The sequence below is a fragment of the Mauremys mutica genome, chromosome 13 (genome assembly GCF_020497125.1).
Source record: "Mauremys mutica isolate MM-2020 ecotype Southern chromosome 13, ASM2049712v1, whole genome shotgun sequence".
Lineage (NCBI taxonomy): Eukaryota > Metazoa > Chordata > Testudines > Geoemydidae > Mauremys > Mauremys mutica.
The window spans coordinates 45,051,694-45,064,658 of record NC_059084.1 but is presented as its reverse complement, the minus strand read 5'-3'; the positions used below and the strand labels follow the sequence as shown (position 1 = coordinate 45,064,658).

The 12,965-nt window shown below is 51.9% G+C and overlaps 1 protein-coding gene across 1 annotated transcript; it reads right to left on the bottom strand.

Annotated features, from left to right (window-relative positions):
• Positions 1-3,445: 3,445 nt before the first annotated feature.
• Positions 3,446-12,740, bottom strand: LOC123348726. The gene is made up of 3 exons (XM_044986340.1): positions 12,527-12,740; positions 11,899-12,058; positions 3,446-7,028 (listed from the first exon to the last, which is right to left on the bottom strand). Exons 2-3 carry the CDS (start codon positions 11,923-11,925, stop codon positions 5,994-5,996), a joined length of 1,062 nt encoding a protein of 353 aa, XP_044842275.1. The 5' UTR covers positions 11,926-12,058; positions 12,527-12,740; the 3' UTR covers positions 3,446-5,993.
• Between the last annotated feature and the right edge of the window lie 225 nt (positions 12,741-12,965).

Below are 12,965 nucleotides of genomic sequence, written 5' to 3'. Positions count from 1 at the left end.
TTGTTATAATGAGAGCCTCACTTAATACTTTACATTTCAAAGGCTTTACGTGTTTTTCCTTGTTTCTTTATATTTAATAAAAGGTTAAAAGGACCTTTAATGGTGTGTTTGCCATGGTCCTAAGCAGGCTGAGGTCTCTGTACACCAAACTCTGGACCTTTCAAACACTGTTTAATGTTGGACAGTGGCTGGGTTATGTTAAAACCTTTGGCCCATATAGTCCATTTAAATTAATACAAGCGCTCCCTGCACCATGCTGGAGCTAGGTGGGCAGACACGATCCTTGGGTGTATAAGCCAGTGGATATCAAGTGGGAACAGGGAGGTGGGGTCATCTTGGAATATTGTCTTGGTTGAACTATGACTGGAGACTGCGTCCAGCTCTAATGTCCACATCTCCAACAGGATGTTGGCACATTGGAAAGAGCTACAAGAATGAGCTGAAATCTGGAGACCCTGCCTGGTGGGAGAGCGATCTCCTGAGATTTCAGTAGGCTGCAGTGAGGCAATGGCTTCCCTCCAAGCCTGAGAGAGTGGGACCATTACACGTCCCTTAGTGGGTGGAGCCAAGCTCCCCCCAACCCGTGCTCCGGAAGCAAAGGGGCAGGACAGGAAGTATAAAGAGAGGGCCACCAGCTCAGGCGATGCTGGGCTAAGGAAGGAGGTGGACGTCTCAAGCCCTCTACAGGATCCTGGACCAGACGCCGAACTGCACAGCGCCCTGCCACTGGAGGCAGCTGGGAGCCATGAGGAATTGCTGGAGCTACTGTTGGCCAACTGGGAGCTTGAACAGTGGGCCACCCTCCTGGCCCCCTATCTGATGGGGTCAGCCCAAGCGGCATACTGTGGGATCCGGGTTGAGAGGACCCAACACTACGGGCAGGTGCAAGGGGTGATTCTTGATTCACAAAACACAGTCAGGATTGGTTCCCATGTGGTTACAGAACTGCAGTAAAGTGGAACAATTTTCAGCTTGTGTGATTGGAGGATATCTGGATGCATATTATAAGACTGTCCTACATAAATGAGGAAAAGTTGAGGTGCCTTTATTATTCTTTTGTTCCACTCTTTGTTTCTATGGGGAATTTGCCAATGCAGTTTCACTGTCTTCCTTTCAAACAAACAAAAGGCAATGGCTGTTGAAAATAGCAATCCCAGTCCTAGTAACCACTGGGAAGCATTTCTTGCTCAATTTTATCCTACTTTTTCTACTGCAAGTTACAGTGGATCAGTATATTTGATTTGTGAGAAATGAAGTAACAGCTGCCCAAACTGAGCTTGAGCACTCCTGAATTTTGAGGTGTTCGAATCTGGAAGGCAGGTGCTGGGTGTGTGTGTGTGGGGGGGGGGTGCTGTGGGCTCCGCGGGGGAGCACGGCAGCATGTATGCAGCAGCGTGTCTGGCGCTGCGCGGAGCCAGACATGCTGGTCTGAGAGGCATGGTAAGGGGACTGGGGGGTTGGAGAAGGGGTGGGAGGTTTCGGGGGGCAGTCAAGGGACAGGGAGCAGGGGGGGTTGGATGGGATGGAGGTTTGGGGGGGTAGTCAGGGGACAGGCAGCGGTTGGATAGGCATGGGAGTCCCAGGGGTTTGTCAGGGGACAGGTAGGGGGTGGGGTCCTAGGGGGGAAGTTGGGGGGGTCTGAGGAGGGGGCAGTTGGGGACAAGGAGCAGCGATGCTTAGATAGGAGGTGGGGTCCCAAGGGGCAGTAGGGGCAGGGATCCCAGGAGGGGGCAATCAGGGGACAGGGAGTGGGGGGGTTGGATGGTTGGGGTTTCTGTGGGGTGCAGTCGGAGGGAGTGGATGGTGGCAGGGTGGGGCTTCCCTCCCCGTGGAGTGTCCTGTTTTTTGAATGTTAAAATATGGTTCCCTATCATCCACAGTGCAACTCTCCACTCACAGCACTCACAGCAGGCTGCTGCATGAGGTCTCCCTCCTTCCTTTCCAGTAGGTAGTGGCCAAGGGAATGCTGGGAAATGTGGTTCTTTCCCTGCTCCAGGGCTGGTTCTATAGGCAGGGAGCTAACCAAGGAACTACAGCTCCCAGGACCCCCTGTTGGTTCTCAGCTCCCAGGCTGGATCCCTGCCGGCTGCCGCTCCTGCAAATGGGCTGCCCCAAGCACCTGCTTGCTTTGCTGGTGCCTAGAGCTGCCCCTGCAAAAGAACATCTCCCGGCCCGTGACACCCCAAAGGGTGAGATATTATCAACCCTTGTCATGCAGCACCAGCCTTTCGAGGAGCACTCAGAGGCCTTGACCTGGCTAAGAGGTCCCCAAACCTGGGCCAGCCAATGCACTTGTCAAACTCTGAAAATTGGCCTGGATGCTTGGAACTTGGTCCCTGTTTCACCTGTCGCCGTTTCAGACACTTGCAATGTGACTGTCCCATGATGGACTGCAGCTTTGGAGAGGTCTGGACTGGGGAATCTCATGCCCCAAAACAACCCACCGGTAAGGTGACAAACCCCATGGATGTAGGTGGAATACAGGATGCCGCCCTTGTCAACTCTGGCTGTGGGCAGACTCTCGTCCATCAACGGCTCATCACATCTGACCTGGCACTTGAGGTTATTCGGCTCCAGTGCATTCATGGGGAAGTGAAGCCCTATTCCAGCACCCTGGCCACTATGACAATGAATGGGGTGACCCAGGCCATGCTGATGGGCTTGGTGCCAAGGCTGGTATACTCCATCATCCTAGGGCGGGACTGGAGGGAGTTCGCACAAGTCCTGAGTGCTTCAAACATTGGGCCCCCCCCTGCTGGGATGGTCTTCAAGGGAGATCCCCTCCACAGAGTGGACAAGCCACCCAAAGGCTCTGACCTGAACGACCTGCCAACCCCCACATCACCGGCTTGCGAAGAGGCCCCAGCTGTGGGAACTGACTTCAGCCAGGCTCAGCAGGAAGATGCCGCACTTAGCTGGGCATACGAGCAGTTGGTCTGTGTCAACAAGGAAGTGACGGAACCCCAGAGATATTTAAGACTGGCATTTCCATGGGGATCCCGTCATCAGGGGTTGGTGTTGGTAGGGAGCCAACAGTCAGCTGGTACAGGCAAGGCTCCCTCTCTCCAGAGACAGGGGGTGGTAACCAGGTGACACACAGGCCTGAGCACCCTGAGAACCATCGCATCTTAACATCTGTGCCTGATGAGGCCAGAAGGAACCATTATGACCAGTCTGAGCCCTGCTTAACACAGGCCGGCGAATCCCCGCCCGGGGTTCCAGCCTCAACCCAGGAGCTAAATCTCTCCCCACTGGAGCCGGTTGAACATTTCCAATGAAAACATTGTCCCCAAAGGGAAACAACCCACCATTGTCTCCACAGAGACCCCAACTGACAGGTCCTTCCTCGCTCCCTCCTGCTTTCCTTCTTTTGCCTCCATTTTTTACCTTTCTATAGACCCCAGATCAAGGAGAAAACAAAAGAAATTCAAAGCCAACAACTTGGTGAATGCTGAAAAATCAGTTCTTTATTTAAGCTTGACAAATGCGTTGCATTTCGGCAGCAGATTCAACCCCTCAGTGATCCCAAAGAAGAATTCAGGCTGCGGATTATAATGAGAAAAGACAGATGAAGAAGAAGATGAAATGAAATCAGCTGCATTGCTAACTAGATTTGGAGAGAAGCTGGGCAACGGGAAGCGAAAGAGCTAGGTTTGCGAGCTGGGAGGAGGGCACTGAGAAGTGGTGAGCATGCATTTGAAGGGACTGATTTGATCCTATCGATTTCCAGGAGGTCAATGCAAGACTCAACCCAAGAATCTCTCGCTCCTGCAGACACCCATAAAATCCACACTAGGCACCACCCTACTCCTTCAGGCACCTAAATGCCTTTTCAAAGCTGGCCCCTTGTCTGCTATGTTTAGAAGAATTATACAAGATTTTGTCTGTTTTCTTTCAGACTGATTGTTGCCTCATGGAATTGATAGGGACTGTCTGGCACAGGACGGAAAATGAATATTGAAAGGCAGAAGCATCCAACGTACGTGTGACTTTGAAACATTAAAATAAATTGTTTTAAAAAGGGGGGAAACCCAATTAATAGCCTGTTTTCATACAGGAATGCAGTGTTAAAAATTAATAAAACAAAGAGCCTCAGATAAGCAAAGAATGACAGAAAATGTGGATGAGCATCTACTGAATAATGATGGAAGCAGCAGAGAAAGTAACAGACCAGAAATCTGAGAGCTGCAGCAAGTGTCCAGTAGAAAATAAGAAGATTGTCATCCTCCAGTGAACCCCAACACAGGGTGTATAAAGTGGGGTCATCATGGTGGACCTCAGAGTTTTGCTGAGCCCACCAATGAAGCTGGTGAACCTAGAAGTGCTGCCAGATACTTGGACAGACCATGTGTCCCGCATTCTCCTGTGCCAGGCTTACCAGGCTGAGAAGAAGTGGCGAGACTTCCTTTTGGAGGTTGTATCGCTTGATGTTTCTTTAATCTCAGTATCTGAAAGTTCCCCTGCTGTGTCTGCTCTCTTCGTAGCACATCACTGAGGAACTGTATCTTGGATTTTAACTACACATTGCCATTAGCATGTTTCTCCATCCTCAGCCCAAGTCAATGGCTGCAGAGAACCTCCCACAATAACTTTAAACAACTGCTTTTGCTAGTTTGAACTAGTCCCTTTCAAACCCCGCACTAGAACAAGCAGGGACCAGGTTAGTAGGATGCCTTCAACCAAAGTGCTTCAGAGAATTACTTAAAGTGTGACAAATGTATTGGAGAGACTGAAGAACTGATGATTATAAATAAGGCTTGGTCGACACTACATATTTACTTTAGTGTAACTATGTCATTAAGCCAGCTAAGTGGTTGGTCTATAGTATAAGTCCTGGGCCCCAACCCTGGTCTATCTATGACCGTTGAGTGCCAGACCGCATGTGTTCAGTACATCCCTAGGATATTTGGTGTATCTAATCTTTGATCTGTAAAGCTGATGATTATATACCTTGTTGAGTTTAGAAGTACTTTCCAGGGTGAAAATAGACTTGAGAAAAGTTAAGCATTAAATTGAGAACACTAACGCTCCCAGGACTCAATAACAGGGTAACCCTAATTAAATTTCATTCAGACATGGACTGCAAATGCAGTTTGCTAGATTTCAGATTTCAAAGCTACTCTGGCACCTTGGCAAATCCACGGTATTGATCCTCGTTCTCACTTACAACACTTCAGGGATTCCTCTGGTTTCCACTGGACACTCGACTCTGAAGGAGCCCAAAGCAAATTCTGGGCTGTGACTAACAGTGACAATTGGAGAGGGAACATGTCATTCAATCACGGCCTTTATTTGGCAGGGGGTTTGGGGAAGGCTGTGAAGGAGGTGGATGAATGAGAATGGAGACGTGGCAGGGGGAGAAGTTTGGGCCGGCCGTGTGTCCTCATCATTAAAGCTCGTTGAGATATTGGTTTTGAGGGAAAATTGGATTGTTTTGCAAAAGGAAAATATTCCCAGCAAGTGTCAGCTTCCCTCGAAAACAGGGTCATTTTTTTGGTCAGAAGAACTGAAGATGCTTGGCTACAAATAAAACATTGTCCAGTTTTCAGCAAATATATTTTTGTTTCCTTTGGCAGTGTTTTGCCAAGAATTTTTCTGTTTGGGGCATGTTTTTGTCAATTTTTTCAGGTTTCAGCTCTTTTCTGTCCAATTTTCTGAGGTTTCAGCAGCTTTTAGTCAATTTTTTTGTTGTTGCTTTGGTTTTTCAACAGAGAATCCAAATTTTGCACAGGAAACTCAAATCCCATTTTCAGACCAGCTGTAATAATAATAATAATAATAATAATAGGAAGGAAAGGACATTTAATGAAACCCTCTACATTGCAAACAAGATTTGGGTAATGCTGGGAACAGTAGGAAAAACAGGAGGGGGAATGTTGGGGATTCTGGAGAAATGTTGGGCAGCTTGGGGAAAGATCTGAAGGGGCAGTACTAGGCCAAAGACACATCCAGACTATCATCATGGTGCTGGCATCCTCCATCCTCACAGATGCTCAGACCCGAGACAGAGGGACGTGGTCGGGTGGGTTATTTTCTTTGGTGAACTGGATGTTCCTGCAGAACAAGATGGGCTCCTGGCCTATGCCGAGGCGGTACTGCCAGATGTACAGGTTCTTTTTGGGCTCCAGGGTCACCTGAATTGACTCCTCTTCTTCTCGGGCTTCGGTCCAGTCCTCCTGCCACGTATGGACGTTTCTCCCACCGTACTCGAACTCAAGGGAGAACTGGAGCTGGGTGATGAGCTTGGTGAGCTCTCCAGCTCTGCAGGACAACTCAGCAGAGATGCTCCAGTTGCGCTCGATGCTGGACATGTACTGCTTGGCATAGCCCACCTTGCGGGTGATCTTGTCGGACCAGCTGATGGGGGAGTCGGAGTCATTGTGCAGGGTCTTTATGCACTCCCAACCCGCAGAGGAGATGCCCTTGGTGAGGGCCATCCCCCCGGGGAAGAAATTCAGCACGTCAGGGTGGATGGAGTAGAAGGAATTCAGGTTGGCAGATCTCATCTCATTGTACAAGTAGAACTGAGCCCCCCACTTCTCGTCCACCTGGATCAGGGTAAGGAGGCAACCGATCCCAAAGTAGTAGAGCCCCTTTGTGCATTTGGGGTGCAGGATGACGTTTCTTTCACCGTTAGCTGTTCTCAAATCAGTCACCCACCGCATTTCGCCCTGGTTTTGGAAAATGATGAAGAATCCATAACTAGTCATCCCATAGTGGTCCCCGCTGCGGCACCTGGGATGCAAGTCAAAGACCTGGGGCTTGTCATCCATGCTCAGGTCCTTCACCACCCGGAAGTAGCCGCCTTTGAGGATGTAGATATTGGGCTTCCCCACGCAGCCCAAGTAGTGATCCCCACCCTGGCATGCAGGGTGCAGTCTCTGGATCTTGATGTTGCGCCCGTTCTCAAGGAGCTCTGTCTGCAGGTAGCAGCCCAGGTCGGAGCGGACGATGCAGTCTCCACTGTCATTGCGGAAGATGTCTGTGCCAGGGGAGTCCTTCCGAGGGACCAATGATCCAATGGAGCCCTGGGGTGGGGAGAAAGTGGAGGGAAGAGAAGGAAGCAGTTGGCAGAAGGATCAAGGCAGTTTGAGACGATCATGTGCACGTGGGGTTGGACTAGGAGACATCAGGGAACTTCTCTGTTTCTATTAAGGGAAAAACTTTTCAGTGACACCAGGAGTGAATCCCTCAGGGCAACCACGACCCCCCTTCACTCACCCCAGTGGAGCTTCGGACGATATACAGCGGCTGGAGGAGACTGGTCCAATGACACCAATGGAGCTAGGGACATTTGATATTAACTCATCTGATCTTTTGTGAATCTTTCATGCTTGAAGACCCCCTGGTTCCAACAGTGACCAGGCACCTGGGACCAGTGACGTAGCCAGGTTCTAACATCAGGGGGAGTGAACACATTAAAAAGGCGCCACCCGACATATCAAATTACTAATTACATACTTTAAAATTCGTTATACATATTTATTTTGTACTTAAAATAAAAACACAAGAATGATCCAGCCACGGAAGGATTTGCAGAGCCAGCATTTCACAGGAGAACTTTAGATTATACTTAGATATACTTTAGATCAGGGGTCGGCAACCTTTTGGAAGTGCTGTGCCGAGTCTTCATTTATTCACTCTAATTTAAGGTTTCGTGTGCCAGTCATACATTTTAATGTTTTTAGAAGGTCTCTCTCTATAAGTCTATAATATATAACTAAACTAGTGTTGTATTGCAAAATAAACAAGGTTTTCAAAACATTTAAGAAGCTTCATTTAAAATTAAATTAAAATGTTGATCTTACGCTGCCGGCCCGCTCAGCCCACTGCTGGTCTGGGGTTCTGTTCACCTAGGCTGGCAGCAGGCTGAGCGGGGCCTGCGGCCGGGACCCCGGCTGGCAAGGGTCCAGCAGCCGGAACCCCAGACCAGCAGTGGGCTGTGCGGGGCCAGCACCTGGGATCCCAGGGTGGGGGTGGGGATGTGGGGGGTGCAAGAGTCAGGATGGGGGGATGCATGGGGTGTGGGGGGGCTGGGTATATGGGGGGGTGCAAGAGTCAGGGCAGAGGGCTGGGGGCATGTGAGGGGGGTCAGGGCTCAGGGCAGAGGGCTGGGGGTTGTGTGGGGGGGGTCAGGGCAGGGAGATGGAGGCGTGTGCCCCTATTCCACCCCTCTTTCCCCAAGGCCCTGTCCCCGCTCCTTCTCTGCAGACCCCAGGACTCCCATGCCCCATCCAACCCCCCTGCTCCCTGACTGCCCCCTCCAGAGACCCTCCGCCCCTAACCACCCTGCCCGGGATCCCACCCTGCTCCCTGTCCCCTAACTGCCCCATCCCTTATCCAACCCCCCCCGGCCCCGGCCCCGGCCCCCTTACCATGAGGCTCCTAGCAGCATGTTCTGCTCCGCGCAGAGCCAGACACGCTGCCCCATGGGAGCGCACAGCCCCGGCCCCCAGAGCGCTGCGTGCGCGGTGGCAGGGCTCCAGGGGAGGGGGGAAGGCGGGGGAGGGGCCGGCGGCTTGCTGTGCTCAGCCGGGCCCTCCGGCCTGGAAGTGCGGACCCTGCGGCTTGCCGCGCCAGAAGAGTGGGGCCATTTGCCCACCCCTGCATTAGGGTGTGCCTGGGTACACCCCGTGCGCACACCTATGCTTCTGCCCCCTGTCCCTGCGGGGGGGGGGTGGAGAAGAGCGGGCCGGGCCGGATTTTTAATGGCACACTGCTCCGGCAGGCAGCAGCGTGCCATTAAAAATCGGCTTGCATGCCATCTTTGGCACGTGTGCCATAGGTTGCCGACCCCTGCTTTAGATTCTAGAAAGTAAATGACAGAATATAGTAGTTTATAATTGTCACAGGTTTAAAAAAAATACTGGCCATTTTTTCCAGTTACTAATTTCATTTTAAAATTAATCAATGAAATGCACTTTATTTATAATAGATCGTGATACTAAAGCCACCAAAAAGGCATGACAAATACAAGTTTTATGAGAATTGGTGAGCAAAGATCTCATAGATCTTCGGGGTTGGACAAAGCAGTAATTTCCCTTAAAGTAGCTTTATTCATTTTTTTTTTTAAACAGAAGACATCTCTGACACAGGCTGGCAGTCTAACATTTTTGGAACACTGAGTACTGAAAGTTAGGGGCTTTTAACCAATTTAAGCTGTACACACACTGCTTAATTTGTGCAAGGGTTTGCCAAGGCTGAGTCCAGCACCTGTAGGCTTGGCAACTCATAGCCCTGGTACTTTTGGGCTGGCTGCGTCAGCTATGAAAGCAAAAAAATTGCTTGAGCCCTGGCACCTTTCATTACGAATTAAGCACTGAGCTAGCGACATTTATTATTCTTTTTAGAGCCTCACCTCGTAGAGGACTGTGAGTATGTGAGAATCTCAGCTATCATTAACAACAACAAATACAAGATACTAGCCCTCATAGGAGAGGAGCAAAGCTGGAAAACAGGAACCCTATAAGCTCAAAAACCAGAAGGCAAATAAAAAGAACCCCAATTGTATTATATTTTAAAATCTCATGATTTTTAAGCCAATCTTGGGATATTTGGGGGCTTGCCTCATGATTGTTTGAGTGCTTGGCATTATCACTAGTAAGGGAATCACATGCTTTTCAAAGCCATCCAGGATATATCCCTATGAAAAATTGAGAACAAAGGTTATCGTTGGGAGACCTGGCACCATAAGACGTTGTGTGGTGGGTCACAGGCACTGCTCGGAAACCAGGAAAGGTGAAATCCTGCCCCTTCCCCTATTGAAGTCAAGGGCAAACCCCACATTGATCAGCACAGACAGAGGCAGGCTCCCCCCAAGCGCTGGAGCTGGTCCAATGCTTGATGGGCAGCAGGGTCCTAACGCACCACCTTGGTGCAGGACTTTGGGCCCCCAAAGGCGCCCCTTAATACAGGCCAGGTGTCCTGGGGACGGAGTCAGCCCAGCTCCGCTCCCCGCTGACCCTTCGCACGGCCCCGTCAGCCCCGTGTGGATCAGACCCGAGTGCCGCGGGAGCTATTTCCAGTGGAGACAGGCCGGGGGAACGTGCTCGGGCGGGGGCAGGAAGGAGGCTGCTGCGTGGGACATTGGGTCAATACCTATTCAGATGGAAGAGAACTTACCTACGGAATAACCAGCACATATCCAGCAGCACCTACTGTAAGCTAGGCATTTGTTGGAGGTCTCCCCTGTAAGTCCTAAACCTGGCCAAACCATGCTAAAGCTGTGAGAGCTGACAGGATGCCAGCCAAAGGCAGTATTGTTATAGGCAGGCCACTTCCCATTTGAAAAGATTGTCTTCCAATTTTTTTCCCCACACTGCCCACCCGAGAAATTCCACTAAACAATTTGCCTTGAGCAGCGATAACAATGAGGTGCTCGTTGGTTCTCTGTCAGTCTCACGTTGCCGGGTACAGAATCCCTGCACTTTCAGTCCCTGCAAACGGTCTCACCGCCTGCTTGGGAGTGCAATTTAAAGGAAGTCTCTGTTTAGGAAACCGTAGTCTAATTTTACCACTTGACTGCTGATAAATGAATGCCCTAGGTATACGTGGCAGCACCTCTTTTGTGCTGCTGCACTTGGCAGTTATGGCCCTGCATGTCACTGATTTTGTATCAGCAGGACAGTCAAGGAGTCACAAGATAGGACCTTATTGAGCAGCACTAATTCAGACAGTCTGTACAGCGGAGTTGTGAGGATGTGAGTTAGGGGCAAAAAATTGGCATCAATTCCCTTCTCCCACCAGGCATAATTAACAAGGAGAATTAAAAAACCTGGGACCAGAAGTGAATCAATCATGTCTCTGACACTGGAAGGTGATCAGTCACCTAAAAGCCTTTGAAAAACGAGGCAGATTTATGCCCAGTAGCTTTAGGGTTGCCAAGGATTGTCCTGGCATTTCCAGGAATTAAATATTAATCTTTAATTAAAGATTATGTCATGTGATAAAGCCTGCAGGAATATATGCAACCAAACCCGGCATCTCTGGGCCTTAAACCTGCAAGTCCCCTATTACTGTCTGGAGAGTGTTAAATCTATTTGTTCTGTGCCATGTTGAAAGCTTCCCCTATTTGTATTTTCTCCTGTTCTGAAGTGATTCCCAATAATAATAATAATACATGAATAACAAGAAGACTCTGCTTTGGCAAAGCAGAAATGGTTCAATATTGAATCACATTGAAAGTCTTTTATTTTAATTATCCTGCAGCAGACAAACGCCAAAACGCGACCCGCTTAATAACGAGGAGGGGGGGGGATCGGGTCGCTGACGTCCTGCGCGATCTGCCTGTTATGTTTGTTTATGTGATAAAAGCTGGCGCTGACTTACATCGCCCGGGCCAGCGCTGGAAACACAAGCCTGCAGTGGCGCAGGAAGCCACGATACAAGCTGCGGGGAAAAGCCAGAGCTAGTGCGGCGTGTGCGGGGGCTGCAGCGTCCGAAGCCCCCGCCAGGCAGAGGCTGCAGGGCGGGGAGGAGCGGGGCGGCCAGGGGGGACCCTGCAGCGGCGCTGAGCTGCCTCCACGAGCCTGCTGCTCCTTAGCCCCCGCCGCGCCGCCGCCCCTTCCCCTCCCGGCAGAGCCCACCCCTGCCGGGCAGCTGCAGGCGGGCGGGAGCCTCCTCCTCGCCGGGGAGCCGGGCAACCAGCCGCCGCCGCCTGCAGCCCCGGAACGAGTCGGGACCGGGGGGAACCGAGAGGCAGCCGGCAGCCGCATGCAAAATCCGGCCCCGGACCTGCTCCCCCGCTAGCTACGCTGCTGCCTGGGACAGGACTGGGGCAGCCCTGGGAAGGGTCTGCAGAGAGAGCTCCGCGGGCCGGCATTGGCCGGAGGGGGGGCGGACGGGGAAAGCCCAGATCCTGCCTCGGGAGGATCCTGCCTCACACAGGATCCTAATTACCAGCGTTGGTATGTCTGAGCTCAGCATGGCTCCTCCGCCTCACCCCGTAAGGCCGAAGGGAAGGGCCGCCCTGCGTGCGGAGAAGGAGGTGAGGAGATATCAGTGGTTATCCTGATGAATAACTCTGTGCCCAGCAAGGGCTCCACAAATGAAGCTGAAGCTGAAAAGAAAACAATGCACCTAAGTTCCCACAATCTGACCCGCAGCCCCCTCAGTACAAGGCCTGGGCTCACCCCTCCCTCCCTCCTCTGACGGTGCCCCTCATTCCAGACCTGCAGCCCCCACTAGCCCAGCCCGCGCCCCCCAGCTCTGCCCCTCATTCCAGACCTGCAGCCCCCACTAGCCAAGCCCGCCCGCCCCCCGAGCTCTGCCCCTCAGTCCCGACCCGCAGCCCCCTGCTAGCCAAGCCGCCCCCCAAGCTCTGCCAGTGCCCCTCAGTCCTCACCCGCCGCCCCCTGCTAGCCCAGCCCTGGGTTTCCCGACAGCTCTGCTGGTGCCCCTCAGTCTTGACCTGCAGCCCCCTGCTAGCCAAGCCCACCCCCCAAGCTCTGCCAGTGCCCCTCAGTCCTCACCCGCCGCCCCCTGCTAGCCCAGCCCTAGGCTGGCTGGCCATGAGGAAGATACTCACTGCTAGGAGTTGTGTTTGCAGTCACTGCCCCTGTCTGGGTGTCTCCCGCTGGGGTGGATGGAGCTGGGGATTTCTGTTGAGGATCCTCCACATGAGACGCTCTCAGAGGAACCAGGTTATAACAGGCAGAGCTGGGCGTTCCCTCCGCCTTCCCCTGATCTGCCTCTCTGGCCCTCACCAACACACCCTGCACTTCCCTGGCTCCCGGAATGCAATTCCCCCTCCCCCGCGGCCTGCAGGGAGCCCAGAACCAGATGGCCTCTCTGCGGCTGGGACACAGTGTTTAGTGAAAGCAGCAAAGAATCCTGTGGCACCTTATAGACTAACAGACGTTTGTTTAGTGTTTAGTGAGCCACCTGCACCTGGATTGTCCTGAGGCTTGTGCTCTGCATCAGTGGCTCTCAACCTTCCCCGACTGTCCCCCTTTCAGGAGTTTGAT

Bases quoted from the DNA above. Each gene is read 5' to 3' on its own strand.
- LOC123348726 (XM_044986340.1), bottom strand. From the start codon at position 11,925: ATGCTGAGCTCAGACATACCAACGCTG. The intron at 7,029-11,898 runs GTAATTAGGATC...TCCCCACCCCAG, and splicing joins GCTCAGACATACCAACGCTG to GGCTCCATTGGATCATTGGT.